Raw genomic sequence first — 19,718 nt, 5'->3', positions numbered from 1 at the left:
GCGTGCACAGCTTGACCCCGCCGGCTCGCCGTACCGGGGCGGGCAGGGCTATGCGCTGCGCCGGTCACGTATTCAGCCGAGCTACGGAGCGCCCTAGCGGCCAGTTCCCGCCGGGCCGCCGCAGCTATGCCCCGGTACGCGCAGCTGGTGATGGGCCCGGCGGGCAGCGGGAAGGTGAGCGGGGAACGGCGGGGAAAGATGGGGAGCGGGGAGCGGCGGGAGCCCCCTGACGGCTCCTGACGGCCGTGTGTGCCTTGCAGAGCACGTACTGCTCCACCATGGTGCAGCACTGCGAGGCGCTGGGCCGCGCCGTGCAGGTGGTGAACCTGGACCCGGCGGCCGAGCTCTTCAGCTACCCCGTCATGGCAGGTGAGCGGCGGCCCCCGGCGAGCCCCGGGCACCGCCGGGCTCGAACCGCCCCGGGGGCGTGCTAGCGCACAAGTTCTATTGCTGTAAAAGGGAGGTCATGCGACAGTGAGGGAAGATGTTGGAAAACGGTTTAAACAAAATAATGTGTGATCCTTATATCAGTGATATCCCAAATAATGCCTGGTCTGGTAGCAAATAGTGCCTATGTCAGACATTAATGTAGCGCTGTAATAGTGATAACTGCCTGCATCAGCGACTGTTGCCCTGTGTCAGCTCGCGTTTAATCCCTGTATTTGCCTACACTAGAGATTGATATGTACTGGCAGATGTTTCCGTTTTGAGAACAACAGTAGGTCTGAACAAAGATGATAAAAAATGTGCATCTTGACCTGGCCACATAGCTGAGATACCTTCAAGGAGAAGAGATTCACTAGAAGATGCAGGACCATAGGATGAAAATTTGGGGAATGAGATGTTTCCCAAACAATCACCAGGAACCCTCAAAAGACCCCTACTCATATCCAAATAAGTCCGGGGAAGTATTTAGCGTATATGTGTGTATTGTGGGAATTAATGAACTTGTGTAAGTTCGTCCACAGTTTTGTGTGGCTGCTGGGTGTGCCTGTGAGTGGGGAGATGCCGTGCACCCAGCGCTGCTGTAAAGCCGTGTTAGTTTTCTCACCTGCCGAGCTGCCTGCAGAGTTCATTTCCCGGCTTTTGGTGACGTGTGTGTTGTCACAGACATCCGCGAGCTGATAGAAGTGGACGATGTCATGGAAGATGAGTCCTTGAGGTTTGGCCCCAATGGTGGCTTGGTGTTTTGCATGGAATACTTTGCCAATAACTTCAACTGGCTGGAGGAGAGCCTTGGGCACGTGGAGGATGACTATATTTTGTTTGATTGCCCAGGTAAACACACGCCAATGTTTTGGTATCGCTCTTCATTGGAAAATTCTCAAATGGGAAAATTTGGTTTTAGATGGTCGTGATAATTCACATTTTGATGAGCTATTAACAGTTGTCAGAGTCACTTTCAGGTGTCTTAGGAGTGCACTTGGTCCTGGGTTCATCTGGGTGACTGCACAGATGTTTGGTAGCATCATGTGCTGTGGGAATACTGTGGCAACTGCAAACTTAACACTAACTGGAGACCAAAGGAGGTCTTTTCCACTTCACCCAAACACAGACAGAGCTGCCTGAAAAGAGGGTGCTTTCCTTAGCAGTTTTTATTTATGTTAAATGCAATCCTGTGTCTATGTGTAACTGTGAACTGTTCCTGTTTGCCTCACATTCCAACCTTCTAATATCCTGAGTGTGCCCCAGGTCAGATCGAACTCTACACGCACCTGCCAGTGATGAAACAGTTGGTGGAGCAGCTGCAGCAGTGGGAATTCCGTGTCTGTGGAGTTTTCCTTGTGGATTCTCAGTTTATGGTGGAATCTTTTAAGGTATCCATTTGAAATCTGTTGAAAAAGTTCATATTGATATAGAACAAGTCTGAGCCATTCAAGGAGCTGGGTTTGCCCGGAGGAAAAATTGCCAAGTTCAGGGAGATCTGATTGCTGTCGTCAGCAGCCTCAGACACAGCTTCCAGCAAGGACAATTCCAGATGGATGTAAAGACAACCAGCACTGTGAGAGTGGTCAGACTGGGACAAGCACAGAGGGATTGTGCAGTGAATGTTCATGGAGTCAAAACTTGACTGGGCGAACCCCAGAGCAGCCTGGTCTGACCTGGAAGCTCCTCTATTTAAGCAGTTGTAGGAACCAGATGACCTCCAGAAGCGCCTTCCAACCTAAATTCTTCTGTGATTCCATGAGAACTTTCTCAGATCCCGAGAACAAGCAGGCCACTTTCCCCATTTAGCAGTAACTATCCTGAGAAGGGTTTGGGTTTTCTTAGTGCCCTTTTCAGTGGCAGATCAATATTTGAGGCTCCAAAAATAGAGGGGATACTTGGCACCGCCTTTTTCCAACAGAGAATAATTCCTCATAGGGCTTGGTGTCCATGTTCCATATATTCATTACCAGATTTGGCCTGTGGCTGAGTGTCCTGTGTGTTTGTGTTGTGTTTTTCTGTACTTTAATACATCATTTTTCATCCTCTTCAAGTTTATTTCTGGAATCCTGGCAGCTCTCAGTGCAATGATATCTTTGGAGATTCCACAGATTAACGTCATGACCAAAATGGATTTGCTGAGCAAGAAAGCCAAGAAGGAAATAGAAAAGTAAGTTCCAAAAAATTATTTGCTCTGTAGTATAATATATTGAGGCAGAGTTCACTGAAAATTCAGTCTAATGTTTCCCACAATTAAAACAGACTCTTTTGGAATGGGAGAAGATGGATTTCATTTATTTCAAACAATAGTCTTTAAGCATCTGGGTAGGATGCTTAGTTTAGTCAGAGTCAAAAGAATAGCTCCATGTTTGTACTGATCTTTGGCTTTTTTGTAAGTAATTATCTTGGGTCTTTTGTGTCATTCTGAATGACAGACTTTCAATGTTAATGGTGACTTTGTTTCTGCAGGTACTTGGATCCAGATATGTATTCTATGATCGAAGATTCTACAAGTATATTGAGAAGCAAAAGGTTTAAAAAACTGACCAAATCTATATGTGGATTGGTAGGTATATTGCTTGTACCCTAAAATGCACTATCACTTTTTGCCTCTTTTAACTCAGTTTTTCATTTTTTCAGATTAGCATGAGATTCTTGATACTACTGATATGATACTCTTGATAGCTGGATTGTAGCCAATACATTTTCTTTGAATTCTTTTCTGTTGGCAATTTTGGGAAATGGCTTTTTCTACAGTGTAGAACTTAGGACTGGTAACCAGGTGTTCTGAGTAGGGAATTACCATTGGTTTGCAGTGTGACTTTAAATGGTATTTAGAAGTCCAGACAAATGTGGTTTAAGGAAGTGGCTTAGAGTGCTGTGATTGAGAATTAACTGACTGCATTTTTGTACCAACATCCTTTGAATCCTTTTATAGATTGATGACTATGGTATGGTTCGATTTCTGCCTCTGGATCGCTCTGATGAGGAAAGTATAAACATAGTTCTGCAGCACATAGACTTCACCATTCAGTATGGGGAAGATCTGGAATTTAAAGAACCAAAGGTAAGGGACTGCTGGTGAGAAGATTAAAAATTAGAAAGGATCCATAATATAGTTGTAATACAAATATATTCTTTGCCTTGCTAATAAATATTGTCTTAGTACTGTGGGGTATGCCCAGCCCCTGCCCTGGAGGGATCTCTGCTGAGATAAGAGAGTAATATAGTACAGTTCAAAATAAGACATGTTTAGTCTTTCAGTGACAATGCTTGTACCATCTCCATTTAGAGTTACAAAAGTGAAATTCTCTAATATCACCTTGTATATGGAGATTGATCAAGTGGTTGTGTTTAAAAGTATTACTTTGGTTTTCAAAATTAACAGAATTTTAACCTTCAAATGTCAGAAAGGACCATTGAGATCACTAAGTTTTTTTCCTGCATGACTGTTCAAAGTCCCCTGATAATTCCTGTGTTCAACCCAGGAAGGTTTATATTTTTCTGGTCTTTTTGACAGGAATGTGAAGAAGATAAATCTGCTCTTGTGGATGAATACTTTCAAGATCACGTGGATGAGTAAAAAACATGTTCAAACAGGGAGGAAAATACTTTGCTTTTGGTAAAAAATAAAAATGAAAAAAAAACCCCCAACCCAATCCCTACACAAACACACTTGATATTTTACCTGTAAAATAACTAATATTTATAGTGGAGAGTGAGTTACATGACCTCATAACTACTTTAATAAACAAGTTTTTTTTATTATGCTTGTGTGTTATAAAATACAGAGGCCAATGTTAGTACGTATGAAAAAAAGCCGAGCCAGAACTGGGCAAGAGATTCAACAGCCCAGCAAATCCTGCATATCTAGAGGAAAAGGGCTTCCAAAACTCTGTGTGTGGCAGGTCTTGATCTGGCTGAATTAAACCATTCAAAAGTTGGGGAAATTTCGGTGGTTTAATTCACCTCCAGACTGCCACTAGGACAAGCCATGCTTAGGGCGTTTTGAAAGGACAAACCCCAACCCTACAGTTGAATTATTGTGACTCACCTCCCAAACCCTCCCATTTTGTCTCCCTGACATGCCGTGAGTCAGGTACCAGGGGACAAATCCAGCAACGCTGGGTCACAGGGAAGGTAATGATAGTAATAGGAGTGTGCACCTAAAAATACTGTATCTTTCTGAACACAGCACGTTTGGACCCCTCTTGTGCTTCCTTACACGAAGTGCCCCTTGCAGCCGGCTGGGCTGTGCTGGAAATGCACAGGAGAGAAAACCAGCTGCGAGCGAAGCATCCCGGAACCCCTTGCCCGAACGGGCGGTGCCTCCCGGGATCCCCTCCCGGTACCGGCAGAGCCCTGGCCGAGCAATGCCTCTCCGTGGCCCTTTCCCCGTAGGGGCAGTGTCCGGGTACACAGATGCCTCCCGGGATCCCTTCCCGGTGCGCTGCCTCCGGGGCGGTGCACGGCTCCCGCTTCCCCTCCTCGCACCGCCTCTGCCGCTGCCTCATTTCCTGCAGCGTAGGCGGAGGAGGAAGCTCTGTGGCCGCTTTGCTGCCCGGTTCGCCCCGCTCCCCTCCCGCCCGGCCCCGCCGAGCCGCCTCCTGCCCTTCGAGATGCCGGTGAGCGGCTCCGCACCCGGCGCTGCGCGGCCCCGGCGGCGGCAGCGCGGACAGGAGGGCGCGGGGCGGCGGGGCCGGGCCGGGGGCGGCGGAGGCGATCCCGGGCCGGGGAAGGGGCTCTGCTGCGGGGTCTGGCCTCGGTCAGTGCGGGGGGAAGGGGCAGCAGCTGCGGGGAGCGCTCCTGAGAGCGGGGAATGGCTCTTTATGGGAGGCTGCTGCAAGGCCAGCGCCTTCCTCTTCCTCTTCCTCCTCCCCCTGCCAGGGATCCACCCGTAGCCGGGAGGGAGGGTGCAAGCCCCGGTAGCAGCGGGGGACAGGGTGGTCACAGCAGGGCTTTGCTCTGGCTTTGTTCACACCACCTTACCCTCAGTGAAATAAACTGCTTTTTACACCCACTCTCCTCTACAGTCACATCCTTCCCTGCCCCCCACAAAAGGTGGGTTGTGAGGAGGTGAGGGATTCCCAGTGGCCTGGCACAGCACCCAGGAAACGTTTGGAAAGTGCCTGAAATTAAACTGAATCGTTGTTGAAAATTGGTTTTCTAGGAAGCATTTCTTATATGCAGAAAGCTGTTTTGTTTTTCACTTAAATCAGTTAGTTTTTTTTTTTTTTTTTTCTGTTTGTTTTTTTTTTTTTTTTTTTTTTAGTGTATTAAGCCTGGCTTTATTTATAATTATCTACTATTAGTACTCAGACATGGAAATAAATTACATATTTTTTAATGACCAACTAACTTTCAGTGCAATGTCCCAAAACTCAGGCAGGTGAGCAGGGCTGTTACCCCTTGGTGCTGCCAGGATGGGGTCAGGCACACTGGGGATGAACTGTGCCTGCAGACCAACAACACAGATTTTATCCCATCTCCCACCACTGCGACTGCAAGTAGTGACACTGGTGGTACTTCGATGGTATTCACCAGAATGGCACCAAGATCGGGGCCTAAATAAAAAATAGCAATTGTTTGTGCAAGGAAAAAATGCTGGAAGCATCATAATGAACTAGGCTGTGACTCCTGTTTGATGAAGACACAGGGGACATGTGATTGGATATGGAAATGTCTATTTTCAGTAGGATCAATAACCAGCTCTCTCTGTCTCTAGGCTTACCACTCCACTTTAATGGACTCAGACACCAAACTAATTGGGAACATGGCACTGTTACCCATCAGAAGCCAGTTCAAGGGCCCAGCACCTCGAGAAAGTAAGTTTATAATAATCTCTGAATTACTGGATATAGTTCATCATCTCAGGGGTTGCTCTAAGCCAGCCCCAGCAAGAGTGACGAGACGAGTCAGGGGTGGGAAATGGAAGGCTTTGCAGTTTAGAGAGGAGGAAAGAAGTTTTCAATTACTTCAGTTGTGCAAATCATAGAAAATAATTGTGCGCAGATAAATGTGCTTTGTGTTCTGCTGAATTAGTAGTTTCAGTAATCCAAGCCTCTGGTTGCTGTTCTGGTGCTTCCCCCTGTGTCTCCCTGTGCTACTGAGCAGGGTTTTGAGGAGGCTGTGGTGGTGTGAAGCCTCTGTGTCAGAGGAAGTAGGGGTTCAGCTACCGAGAACTGCTGCTTTGGGCTGTGGCTGGAGACGCTCGGCTGCTCTGAGCGATGAGGAGTGGGACTGCAGCACCTAAGGGTGTGCAGCTTCAGGAACTGAAATGAGGTTACAGGCACCCTGACAGGGCCCACAGGCAGCCAGGTACAGATTCCCCTTCAGCACCTGAACTTCCCAGGCGTGGTATTCCCCAGCAATGTGGCGGTTCAGGTGGAGAAGGCAAATGTAAAGGAAATGTTTCTGGATTTAAGCAGTCTTGGATGGTAGCAAAGGTCAGTTTATCACTGTGTTCTGCTCCCCTCCTTTTTTTTTGAAGAGGATAATGGAATGTGAGTGATTGTGCTGGTATGCTGTCTCCAAAAACATTTTTTTCTATCCTTTTATGATGTTAAAACTCTGATGAGTTACTCAAATGGTAGAAAAGTGAGGAACTGCTGAATTGCTGGTGTTTGTGAAGTGACATATCACAGGGGAAGGAGAAGGGAGTAGGAAGCTTAAATATTACAGTCTGAGCTCATGGTGTTTCACATGTTTTCTCTTAACATGGTGCTGACTTCTGCTTTTTGTAAATACCAAGGTTTTGCCTTTGCAGTAATCCTTATTTATTTCAGTGAGTAGAAGTTATGACAAATGTTGTATTAATAGTGTACTGCTTAACTCTGTATCTCTTTTTTATTAGCTAAGGACACAGATATTATAGATGAAGCCATCTACTACTTCAAAGCTAATGTTTTCTTCAAAAATTATGAAATTAAGGTAATTTTTTGAGATACTGAGCATATTCTAGTTCTTTGGAGGGTTGGTGCTGTGAATATAAATTTATTTTCAAGGAAGTAACTCTACTAGATCACAAAATCTCCCCTTCCATTTAACCTTTAAAGTTGGGTAAATGCCATGAATTGCAGCTCTCCCTCTCATGGGGAAACTGTAGCCCAAAATGGCTTGAATTCATTCCTGCTTCAGACTTTATGAGTTCCACAAAGTCCTGTAATTGAAGAGTTCCTGCTCTTGTTTTGCAGAACGAGGCTGACAGAACACTGATCTATGTAACCCTCTACATTTCTGAGTGCCTGAAAAAGCTGCAAAAGGTAACAAAACTGAATTTCTGTGCAGGAGGGAAACAGTCTGCTCTGACGATTGTTCTCAGGAAAGGATTTCCTGATACTCTCCTTCCAGGGGCACAGATAGTCCTGTTCACCCTAGTCCCAGTTGTCAGAGTCTCAAATACTCCAATGTGGATATGCTGTGTTGCTCTTCTTGATGAGTTTTTAATGTTACAGATTTGTAAAATACTTGGGTCTAATGCTCCTGATGCTTTTGTTTATAACTGCTAATCCATTGTTTGCCTGGTCTTCCAGTGTAACTCCAAAGGCCAAGGAGAGAAGGAAATGTACACACTAGGAATCACTAACTTCCCAATCCCAGGGGAGCCTGGCTTTCCACTTAACGCCATTTATGCCAAACCTGCCAACAAGCAGGAGGAAGGTAAGGCTGACCCAGGGCCTCTGAAGGCTGCCTTGGGCTCACACTTTATTAACTGCATTTTTGTGACTGCAGTTAGAAAAATTACTGTTAAAACCAAATCTTTTAAATTTAGAAGACTAAATCTGTCTTCTGAAGGCAGCACAAGCTGGATTTTCTGACCTCTATCTTATCCATAGATAAATTGAGCAAATCAACTCAGCCAGCTGGGAGTACCTGTAGATGTGAAACTCCCTCTCTGCTTTAAGCAGTGATCGCTGATGCGTCCATGTTAAATCCAGTTTGAGTTGGTGCTCCCCAGTTTACCCTGGTTTTGCTGTGCTGCTTTCAGAGGTGATGAGGGCCTACCTGCAGCAGCTGAGGCAAGAAACCGGCCTTCGCCTTTGTGACAAAGTATTTGATCCCCAGAGTGACAAGCCAAGCAAGGTAAGAGTTCAGTGGCATCACCACAGAGTTAATGAGGGGTTGGGGGTGTTTTTTCAGCCACGTGGAGAGAAGTGAGATGATTGGGTGATGGTCAGGGGTGGGTAACTTCAGCCAAGCTGGACTGATTTTACAGTGAAATGACAGCTGCAAGTTATCAATAAATTTAATCTAATGTGATATGACAGTTTGGGTTAGTTTCAAAAGCAGGGCAGTAATAAGAGGTGTCTGGTTCAGCTCTTCAAAGCACTGCACATCTGCTCTTGGCTGGGGTTGCAAATGGAAATTCTCAAGCTCAGGAGGTGCTGTTTGTCTTCCCAGGCAGCTCTGATTTGAGAGCTGCTTTGAAGTCGATTGTTTTGCCTCTTACCCAGATTGAAAGAAAAATCACTGATCAATGAATGAGTCACCTCTTGACTGTTCACATGTTTCATGTGCAAATGTGCCTGCATTTAATGTTGAAATTACTTAGGCTAATTTAGTTTCAAAGGCATAGCTTCCTAATGCATCCCTCATTTATGATTGTATTGGAATAAAATACAATAAAAGTAAGATAAGAGAAAGAATTTCCCATTTTAATTCAAAGTCCTGTAATATGAATTCATTGTATCCATTCCTATTGTCTTGTTCACCTCAATTCCAGTAGAAACCAGTGTGGAAAACTGGAGTCTTAACATGTTATATGTCAGAGATTGAATATTTTAAAGTCAATGGAAACCACTTTTGTAGATTTTCTGACCTGTACTTCCTTCTGCAGTGGTGGATCTGCTTTGTGAAGAGGCAGTTCATGAACAAGAGTCTCTCAGGCCCTGGGCAGTGAAGCAAAGTGGCAACAACTTCAAGCATTTCCACAGCAAGATATTCAAGTCTTTTGCCTTTGTTTTGGATACATTTTGTACCAAGGAAGAATTAAGTGCTTATGAAGTAAAAAAAAAAGAAAAAAACCAAACCTGTCAATGAGTGATAGAGGGAGGGAGAGCAAAAACATAAGTTGTGTAAGCAAATATTATTAAGCTGGTGCTTAATAAGTGATTTCTAACGTGCTGTTTCAGATGCAAGTTGCTTTGTAATCGTGGCTACAGCATTTAAACCAGGGCTTGTATTTAAGAGAAGAAGTGGACTTGGCTGTGGGGCAGGGGAGCTGTGTCATTGCTCTGCTGGCTGGAGTCTGGGTGTCGTATGTCCAGGGAAAACAGACCTCTCACGCTGTGTTGTCCAGTGCAGTGATTTTTACCTTGTTTTCAATAAAATTCGCTTGTAATTAACGTGGTAACTGCTGTGTGTCTTATGGGCAGCCTTCAAATAAGTCAAAGAGGGCTTTTTTTTTTTTTTTTGCAGAAGGCTTTGGGGTGACTTAATTGTGGCCTTCCAGGACCTAAAGGGAGCCAACAACAGCCTGGAGTGCCTGAACAAGGGGGAATGGCTTTGGCCTGACAGAGGGCAGGTTTAGATTGGATACTGGGAAAAAAATCTCCCCTGTGAGGGTGGTGAGGCCCTGGCACAGGTTGCCCAGAGAAGCTGGGGCTGCCCCTGGATCCCTGGAAGTGTCCAAGGCCAGGTTGGACGGGGCTTGGAGCAACCTGGGACAGTGGAAGATGTCCCTGGCCATCTTTAAGGGACCTTTAAGGTCCCTTCTGAACCAAACCATTCTGTGATTCCATGATTATTGTGTAACGTTAATCAGTTGGAAGCGAATCATTCTCACTGAAAACTGGGATTAATACAGGAGCTGCAGTTTGCATCAATTTACCTGTTTATTTAGCAGGTCTGTCTCCGCAGAGCTGTGTTCCTGAAATGCCTTTACAGGGTAACACAGGCAAATCCCACACAGCTGGGTCTGTGGCTGCCTTCCTGATGGCAGATTCAAACACTTCCAAACTGGTAAAAAGTGGCTGTTCTGATCAGCCAGATGATTTCTGGAAGAACACAAATCCACGCTTAGTTTATTCTTTAACTTAACTTTTGGTGTTACCTGAAGCCCAGTGCTGGTGATGTTTTGCTGCCTGGTGTGTTTGTTTGCTGAGAGCTGTGTTCCTCTCCCAACAGCAGTGATGGTATGTCCAAACTGAAAGCTCCCACTGATTCAATTTTTAGGAATAGGATAGCCATGTTTTACAATGTTTTTGTAATAAAGGTGGGAAAATAAAGCTTATGATTCATCTCTCAGTCTATCCTTGTAGTTAATGGTAGGCCTAGTGAAGGACTTCTCCGAAGAAATTTAGGTTTTGAAAGGTCTTCCTCCTTAGTTACCAATTTTTATAGGCAGGCGCTTCCTTATGTCGGAGCCCTCAGTCACATTTAGCTGCGGCAACCATCGGCGTATTCTCAGAAGGACAAGGGGCGAACTCAGGAGCTGTGGACACAGGGGGCGTGCGTATCTTCCACCAGAGGACACACAGAGGAGCAAATCCCCTCACGCGCGCTGCCCGGACCCCGCCATCCCCTCACACCCGTTCCCGCCGCCGCGGGGGGTCCTTGGCGCGGGCTGCCCTCCGCGCGCCTGTCGGGCCGCGCAGGCAGTGCCTTGGCCGCCTGCAGGCGGCGGCGCGCGAGGACCCCTCGGTGGCGCCATTTTGGAGTGGCGGCGGGCGGCGGCGGTAGCTCCGTGCCCGGTGCCTCGCTCCGCGTCGTTCCCGGTTCCCCCCGTCCCGTCCCCTCCGCCCCGCCGGCGGCAGCATGAGTGTGGTGGAGCACGTGCGTGAGATGGCGGCCGCCGGGCTGCACTCGAACGTGCGGCTGCTCAGCGGGCTGCTCCTTACCATGAGCGGCAACAACCCGTGAGTGCCCCGCCGGCAGGGGGCGCGCGCGGGGCACGGTGTGAGGGGGGAGCGGGGCCGCTTTCGGGGTGTCCCTGTCCCTGGCCTGCCCCTGGCCTGCCCCTGGCCTGTGGTCTGCCCCTGCCCTGTCCCTGCCGGGGATGGGTCCTGCCTCTGTTCGGGTACCAGCATTAGCGTCCCTTTGGGTTGCCCGCTACACCATAGGTGTCCTGGCAGAGAGTCATGGAATCACCGAATCGTTCAGGTTGGAAGAGACCTTGAAGATTGTTTTGTTTCACCCCTCCTGCCTTGGGCAGGGACACCTTCCACTGTCCCAGGTTGCTCCAAGCCCTGTCCAACGTGGCCTTGGACACTTTCCAGGGATGGGACAGCCACAGCTTCTCTGGGCAACCTGTGCCAGGGCCTCCCCACCCTCACAGGGGAGAATTTTATTAATATCCAATCTAACCCTGTCCTCCGTCAGTGTGAAGCCATTTCCCCCTTGTTCAGGCACTCCAGGCCCTTGTAAATTGTCTCTCTCCATGTTTCTTGTTGGCTCCCTTCAGGTCCTGGAAGGCCACAGTTAGGTCATTTGGTCTGCACACATACAAGGAGTGTTACAAAAGGGGTTTGTGTAATGTGGAAATAGGGATTAGGACCAGACCAGCTGTACAAGGATCTGGGTTGCCTTTTAAACTTGAGTCCATCCAAACAAAACTCTGTTCTGAAATCTGAGTGGGCAAAATGCTGGATCCTTAGCTGATAAAAGGATCCTAGGAGAAAGTTGATGCAGTGTAATGGACATTGACAGCCTTGTTATGGGAAGGATGAGGGCAGTGGCCAAGTAGCCAAACATTAAGCTGTTGTTGCTGATGAGGTGTCAGGAGTGGCTGTTGGATTTGTTTGTTTACAGATAAAGGAAATTGGTGAGATAACCCCAGGGTGAGGAGTCAGTACCTGTGTGAGGGGTCAGTACCTGTGTGAGGGGTCAGTACCTGTTACTCAATGGTCCTTCCAGCATAGTAAAGAAGCTGCAGCAGTTGGAAGTTGAAGCCAGACAAACCAGAGCTACAGATACTTTGGATCTGTAAAGTTTTGATTCTTGTACAGCCAGCTGATCTCAGCCTTTCTGTCTGCATTTCTTCTAGGGAACTGTTCTCTCCATCTCAGAAGTACCAGCTCCTTGTCTATCATGCAGACTCCCTCTTCCATGACAAGGAATATAGGAATGCTGTCAGCAAGTACACGATGGCCTTACAGCAGAAAAAAGCCTTAAGTAAAACTTCCAAAGTCAGACCTTCTACTGGGAATGCTGCATCAACACCCCAAAGCCAGGTATTTAAGAATTGATAACGTGCTGCATGAAGTGATCACGTTCCCTCTTCCAGTTAATGTTGCTGACTCAATATTCACAGAGTCACTGAGGCTGGAAAAGATCCTTCAGGTCGAGTCCCTGCCAAGTCCATCACTAACTATGTTCCCTAAGCATCACCTTTACATGTCTTTTAAATGCCTTAGATTGTGCATTTATCATGGCAAATAAACCTGACTTTTAAGGCTGATTAGTTTGGTAATATCTGTGTGGTGTTTTCTAATGCAAAACTTAAAATGGTCTCCAACATAAAATTTTTCTGTATGTGTACTTTATACTTTTAATTTGAAGACAGGAACAATATGAACTAGCAGTGAGTTGCATTGTTAGCTGACTTGCACTAGATATTTTTCAACACAGTATAAATATTTATGAGGAAACCTTATTAAAAGTTTCATACCTGATTAAACCAATATTGCATTTAAATCTTTCTTTCTGTTTCAGTGTTTACCATCAGAAATTGAAGTGAAATACAAAATGGCTGAATGTTACACAATGCTGAAGCAAGATAAAGATGCCATTGCTATTCTTGATGGGATTCCTTCCAGGCAGAGAACTCCAAAGGTGGGTTCTGGCAGGTTTTTGTCACAGGTTCTTGGTCAGTGTATCTATAGGGCAGAACACAGTGTACAGGTATAATGGCATTATGCCTTCTTCTGTAGTTAAATATTGCTTGGTAGCATTTCCTAATTTTAGATTAGCTGATTGGGACCCTTTTCTTTAAAATCATACCAATTTTGTATTTCCTCTGTTAGAAAGAATTTAAAAAAAAAAAAAAAAAAAAGAAAGGAGTTAAATGTTTTGTGCATTTTTATTAACTTCTTGTGTAGTTGGAGCAGTGCAAAATCCTTGAAAGGCTGGAGACTTTGGCAAGTAGAAGGTTTGCTAGTGCTCCATCTTTTAAAATCTTTTAATCCTTTCAACAACAGTTTAGGTAATGTTAAATATTTAGATCCCTTTGTGGTCTGCAGTGCCAAATCTGTGGAGTCTTTGCTTGCTGGCTCTGTTACTCAGAAGGGCTTAAAAGATTAACACATCAGATCAGTCAACTGTGTTTCATGTTAAATTGTCCTAAAAGTGTACATGGGTTAAACTCCAGTTAATGTCAGAGTGTTCTGTTCAAAGATCAAGTTACAGAACAGAAAAAGTTGAGAAGAGTAAACTTTCTCCTATATATACCAGTAAATGAAAGTGCTGTAGCAGAAACCAGCTACTTGTGTAGAGCTCAGATAATTTCTGTTCTTTAGTCAATCATGGCTTCATTCAGAAGCTGAATGGAAACTTTCTCTGCCTTGCTAAGCTAATTCAAACACTTCCGTGGATACAGAGAGATTCCTGGAAGAGACTGATTAATGGATATACAGATCCTTCTTGGCATCACGTAGGAGCACTTGCCCATCTTTTGACTTCTTTGGTGCACAGCACAGATTTCAAGGTGCACTGTGCACATACAAAAGAATGTAGATTTTATTTTTATACTCAGAAAGAAGCCAGAATTTTCATTTTATACTATGTGGTACCTTAGAGCGTTCTCAGAAGAGCAGGTTATTTTGTCTTTTGCCCAGATCAGAGGCAGGCAGACTTGAAGACAGAGTTGTGACCTTTCTTAGTGATTCTTTCTCCTTCCTCACACTTGACTGTCCCCACATTTCTGTTGTCTGTAGATCAATATGATGCTGGCAAATCTCTACAAGAAAGCAGGTCAGGAGCGCTCCTCGGTGACGAGCTACAAAGAAGTGCTGAGGCAGTGCCCCTTGGCCCTGGATGCCATCCTAGGTGGGTGTCTGCACACTGGGAGCATTGCAGTGTTCAGTAGTGTTGTAATTTGAATTGCACTTGGGACTCTGTAACTGTCTTGCATTTGCACATCATACCCACATTATGTAAATTGTAACAAGCCCTGTAACAGCTGTTTGTGCTTGTCAAGGGATGGAGTTTCTGACCCTCAGACTGTTTGTATCAAAGGCAGTTTTGAGTGGCTGAGACTGATGGATGAACCCTTCTAAACAGGCTTGCTCTCGCTGTCAGTGAAGGGAGCAGAAGTGGCCTCCATGACCATCAATATAATCCAGAGCATTCCCAATTTGGATTGGCTCTCCGTGTGGATCAAGGCATACGCCTTCGTGCATACTGGAGACAACACCAGAGCAATAAACACCATTTGGTAAGAGTTGAAAGAGCATGATGCAATCCAATAATACATTAGTTCTTATATACAACGATATGCAAAATGTCATTTATAAATAACGGGCATTTCTTTCCCTTTAAGCTCTTTAGAGAAGAAGTCATTGCTCAGGGATAACGTGGACTTGCTGGGGAGCTTAGCAGACCTGTACTTCAGAGCTGGAGATAATAAAAACTCCATCCTAAAATTTGAACAAGCACAAATGCTGGATCCTTACCTAATAAAAGGTGGGTAAATCCTGAGAGAAGGTTGACCTGAAGAGTAACAGCTACATGCAGTGGAATATTGTATATTGTTTACCCAGCTTTCAGCTCAGAGTTGACATTCAGAAGCTGCATGTGTTGAACCCTTCCTGGTAGTTGCACAGTTTAAAGTAGGTGTTTGTGGTTTTGGTGGCTTTTTTTTCTTGTGAATGAACATTTCTTGAGGATTGATCCTCCAACGTGTCTCTTTAGGAATGGATGTTTATGGCTATTTATTGGCGCGTGAGGGTCGGCTGGAGGATGTGGAGAACTTGGGCTGCCGGCTCTTCAATATTTCTGACCAGCACGCGGAGCCCTGGGTGGTATCTGGGTGAGTTGTCTTCTTTCCTTTCTCACCTCAGCTCTTGATTTGCTGAGTGTGGTGGGTTACAGCTGACACGGTGGGTTCAGCTTGTTTTGTTCAGAAGGTGCTTTCCTATCCTGTCTGTTCCGTTCTTGGGTGCCTTAAACTAGCTCTCTGTAAATATCCCTCATGTTTGTTTTCTGTATGCTAAATCTGTTAGAGTTACCACACTTATGCAATACCAGCAGTAACAATTTTAATATTTATAATGGGGTTTTTTTAAACTCCAGAAGAAGTTTTTTTTCTTAACTTCAAATGCAAGGAGTTCAAAACCCCCGTGACTCTACACAGGCACCGCAGGCAGTGCTACAATCCCTCTCCTCTTTCTGTAGGTGTCACAGTTTCTACAGCAAACGATACTCCCGTGCCTTATACTTGGGAGCCAAAGCTATCCAGCTGAACAGCAACAGTGTGCAAGCCCTGCTGCTGAAAGGAGCTGCTCTGAGGAACATGGGCCGGGTGCAGGAGGCCATCATCCACTTCCGTGAGGCCATCCGGCTCGCGCCCTGCCGCCTGGACTGCTACGAAGGTGAGCCACGAGAAGCTGCTCACAGCTGCTCCGGTGTGAGGGTTGGTGTCATGCTGATGATGAGGCAAGGGAATAAACAGCAGTTCTTCCCTCCTGTTGGCTTTCTAGTAAATAATTATTACCTCAAAACCATGAAGCAGTCGAAGCTGTCAGGTGAAATATACCACTGAATGTGTGGGTTTGTAAGAATGACTTTCAAAAAGGGGTTTTCTTGGTTTTTGTTTTGTTTAATCTGGGTGTAAACAAACTTAGGTGTTTTGAGCAGCTCGCTTTTGGATGATGACATTAACTGATAGTTAGTTTTGCTGGGAGCTTTGTTTTGTCATATTTGTTTAAATATTTAAATCTTGTTGATCTCAACAGCAGCTTCAAGTATATAGTGAGTGGTGAAGAGTCCAGGTGAAGTATTAATTATCTCAGTAGTGGAATTGGACAAAAATGTTAGATTAGGTGTACTTAGGGTTGGGGTTTTTTTCAGTGCCTGCCCATTAATTAAGATCAAGTCAATTATCTGTAAAATGAGTATGTTGACATGCATAGATTCACTTTCTCAATTGTAATTTGTGTTTGCTTATTGGGGTGTCAGCTGTTCAGCACCTGAGTGCTACTAAGTGCAAATAATGATGGAGGGGTGAGTGCCTGTGGTGCTGACTCAAACCCTGCAATGTTTCTATCTGACACCACCAGGTCTCATCGAGTGTTACCTGGCATCCAACAGCATCCGTGAAGCCATGGTGATGGCAAATAACGTGTACAAAACCCTGGGGGCAAATGCACAGACCCTCACTCTGCTGGCCACGGTCTGCCTGGAGGACCCAGTCACGCAGGAAAAGGCAAAAACGTTGCTGGATAAAGCTCTCACACAAAGACCTGACTACATTAAAGCTGTGGTAAAGAAAGCAGAACTTCTCAGTAAGTTCCTTTTCCCCATGTTGGTTTATTTAAAGATACCTTTGTACGTGAAAGGATGTTCTGCAGCCACATTGATGGGAAGGATGGAACAGTGATCATACAGTCTGGGGATTTATCAGTTCTATCCTGAAGGAAAAATCACAGGAATTAATTGCATCCAGCAACTGATATTACACTTACAGCAATTGCAAACAAAATGTTTTGACTTTGAAGTAGATGTAATTGTGAGTGCAACAGCTATTGCAACAAAAAGTCATTGTTAGAATTAATCTTGCAAGAAGTAGAGCACTGCTGTCCTCCTGCTGACAGGTCTGGAGGGACAAATAGCCTTGTGTTGGGAAGACTGTGAACACTGTGACTTTTTATAGATTTGTCTCAACTATTAATTAAAACAGTAGTTTTGCCTGTGAACAGGTAGAGAACAGAAGTATGAAGATGGGATTGCTTTGCTGAGGAATGCCCTGGCTAACCAGAGTGACTGTGTGCTGCACCGGATCCTGGGAGACTTCCTCGTGGCTGTCAACGAGTACCAGGAAGCCATGGACCAGTACAGCATAGCCCTGAGGTAAAGCACACCCTGAGACTGCAGGAGGTTTATAAGAGCCAATAACCAGTTTCACTGAGTAAAAAGATGAGCTATTAATTGATTAGGATGAGAATCAGAGGTGGCTTTATATCAATCTCCCTTAAAACAAGCAAAACCACAGAAATGACACCCTGGTACTAAATTGGTTGATCTTAAGACTTTGAACTGAGAAATGCAAAATGTAAGGACTGTAAAATGCTAAATACGTCACTAGGCTTGTGATTCCTTGACTAACAAAAGGATTAAGGTATGGAATTATTTATAGTTATTAATTATTATATAGTCAGGCTTTAAGATTAATTCTTTTACACTAGAAGGTGCATATAAAAATGAGCTACTCGATAAATTTAAATAGTGTGATTCAACTTAACATAACCTAAATGCTGTTTTAGAGTGTTACTTTGTTAAATATTCCCATGTTTTGATTGCAACATCTTCAATTTGCCTTAAACCCAGCACATTATGTCCGCTGCAAACTTGTATAGCTTAAATGGGTCAGCTGGTTTTTGCCTGCATAGATTATATTTAGTCAGAGTCATTTAAATTTTTACTGCTTTCATGTTACTTTATAATTAGTATTGTTGGGAGAGGTGACTCAGTTTTCTGGAAGAGTGGGATGTTTAGATAAATGCGTTCTTGGGGATCAGAACTGTTTTATAAAGAGATTTAATACTCAGTGTTACAGTAGCTCAAGGGGAAGTTGCATCATCATCTAAAATAAGCTTCCTGATGATGTTAAACAGGAAGTGCAGACAACAGGATGAGATTTTATTGTTTTTCTTTACACTAAGGTCACAAAGAGAAAAAAGTTTCAGGACAATGCTTTCTTTTTCTTCACTTGTTCAGTTTGGATCCAAACGATCAGAAGTCACTAGAAGGATTGCAGAAGATGGAAAAAGAGGAAAGTCCAACAGACGCCACCCAGGAAGAAGATGTGGATGACATGGAGGGAAGTGGAGAAGAGGGGGACTTGGAAGGCAGTGACAGTGAAGCAGCTCAGTGGGCAGATCAAGAACAGTGGTTTGGGATGCAGTAAAAGCCTCCTGCTGCTCGTTTTGGCCCTTGAACACACCACTAGGGCCACTCTTCTTAGAAGAACAGAAACTATGATTTTTTTGCAGTAACAAAGGACTTTTTTTTGTTTTTTTAATACACTCTGAAACCAGTTAATAGTTCTGTGCATCTCAATACTGTGGAGATTCTTGATGCTTCTTATTTATTAAGTGTAAGGGACTAACTGCATCCGAGGTTATTTGCAACTTTCATTTTGAAAAATTCCTGCTAAAACTAAAACCATCAGAATCTGAGGTGTGTCATGAGCCTGTTGTTTGTGATGAAAACAATGTCTGAGTTCTGTCCAGGGCTAAGTGTGCTTGGGCAAGTTGTAAATACAGTGGTTTGTACTCCTCTGTGGGAAAGGTCTTGCTCATTTGTATGCAGCCATTTGAGTCTGGGGGAGCTGCTCTCAGTGAAGTCTGGGGGAGTTACTTGAGTGTGGCTGAAAGCAGCACTTCTCTTTTGCTGTATTTGTTGAATTAATTTGTCTTTTTCTAGGGCATTACCTGTGCTGTCCAGGAGAAGTTTGGGACAATAGGCAACTTGGACTTGCAGGACACTTTTTGTAGCTGACTGATTCCTTTGTGTTCAGAATGGAGCCAGTGGTGGAGAATTAAAGTCTTTTCTTCAACCCTTACTAAACCCTGTAATCACTTAAAGTCTCTATGTTAGCATTTATTTTAAAATGCAGTTTAATGTTATTTCAGTATGTTCCTGGAAGGTTTTGCAGCAGTGACTCAAAGCACTTTACATTCTGTATACAGCACTGACATTTAAAATGCTATAAAAAGAATTCATCCCTCTTCCCTTGCAGTGCTGGAGAAATGTTAAATTACGCAAATCCACATATTGTTCTGTTTTTCCCATGTTTATGTACTTCCTGATTTTGTCAGGTAGTTTTTGAATTCACATCTTTTTCCCTCACCTTTTGAAGCAAAATTGCTTCACATACAAATTCCCAACCTCAGCATAACAAGGGTGAACTGCTTTGGGTAATCTAGAAACTGTTTCATTTCTGTGGGCTTGATGTGTGGGAAGAGGAATTACTTATTTTTCTTACAGTTCTGACTTCCTTAGTCTTTACCAAAACGTGTTTTTTTAATCTTTATATTGAGAGTTTAATTCCTTTTGTATTTATTTTGTTACCACAGGTATGCTGGAGCACACAGACTTTTTAGAAAGCTAAAAAATAGTTTCGAGTATCAGTTGGA

At 44.5% G+C, this 19,718-nt stretch overlaps 3 protein-coding genes across 3 annotated transcripts; all 3 read left to right on the top strand.

Annotated features, from left to right (window-relative positions):
• Nucleotides 1-52: 52 nt before the first annotated feature.
• Nucleotides 53-4,194, top strand: GPN3 (GPN-loop GTPase 3). The gene is made up of 8 exons (XM_032127771.1): nucleotides 53-174; nucleotides 261-369; nucleotides 1,111-1,278; nucleotides 1,693-1,817; nucleotides 2,481-2,596; nucleotides 2,896-2,992; nucleotides 3,365-3,493; nucleotides 3,947-4,194. The coding sequence occupies exons 1-8, from the start codon at nucleotides 127-129 to the stop codon at nucleotides 4,007-4,009; spliced, it is 855 nt and encodes a 284-aa protein (XP_031983662.1). The 5' UTR covers nucleotides 53-126; the 3' UTR covers nucleotides 4,010-4,194.
• A 590-nt stretch (nucleotides 4,195-4,784) lies between these two features.
• Nucleotides 4,785-9,778, top strand: ARPC3 (actin related protein 2/3 complex subunit 3). The gene is made up of 7 exons (XM_032127772.1): nucleotides 4,785-5,051; nucleotides 6,152-6,251; nucleotides 7,280-7,356; nucleotides 7,620-7,688; nucleotides 7,959-8,085; nucleotides 8,414-8,508; nucleotides 9,263-9,778. The coding sequence occupies exons 1-7, from the start codon at nucleotides 4,800-4,802 to the stop codon at nucleotides 9,323-9,325; spliced, it is 783 nt and encodes a 260-aa protein (XP_031983663.1). The 5' UTR covers nucleotides 4,785-4,799; the 3' UTR covers nucleotides 9,326-9,778.
• A 1,292-nt stretch (nucleotides 9,779-11,070) lies between these two features.
• ANAPC7 (anaphase promoting complex subunit 7) lies at nucleotides 11,071-19,310 on the top strand. The gene is made up of 11 exons (XM_032127770.1): nucleotides 11,071-11,282; nucleotides 12,410-12,596; nucleotides 13,078-13,197; nucleotides 14,298-14,409; nucleotides 14,644-14,797; nucleotides 14,903-15,045; nucleotides 15,274-15,391; nucleotides 15,757-15,953; nucleotides 16,641-16,865; nucleotides 17,280-17,430; nucleotides 18,298-19,310. Exons 1-11 carry the CDS (start codon nucleotides 11,182-11,184, stop codon nucleotides 18,485-18,487), a joined length of 1,698 nt encoding a protein of 565 aa, XP_031983661.1. The 5' UTR covers nucleotides 11,071-11,181; the 3' UTR covers nucleotides 18,488-19,310.
• The last annotated feature ends 408 nt before the right edge of the window (nucleotides 19,311-19,718 follow it).

Source organism: Corvus moneduloides, chromosome 18, assembly GCF_009650955.1.
Source record: "Corvus moneduloides isolate bCorMon1 chromosome 18, bCorMon1.pri, whole genome shotgun sequence".
Lineage (NCBI taxonomy): Eukaryota > Metazoa > Chordata > Aves > Passeriformes > Corvidae > Corvus > Corvus moneduloides.
Note: the sequence above shows the minus strand (reverse complement) of the source record. Positions and strands in the feature narration are given on the sequence as shown.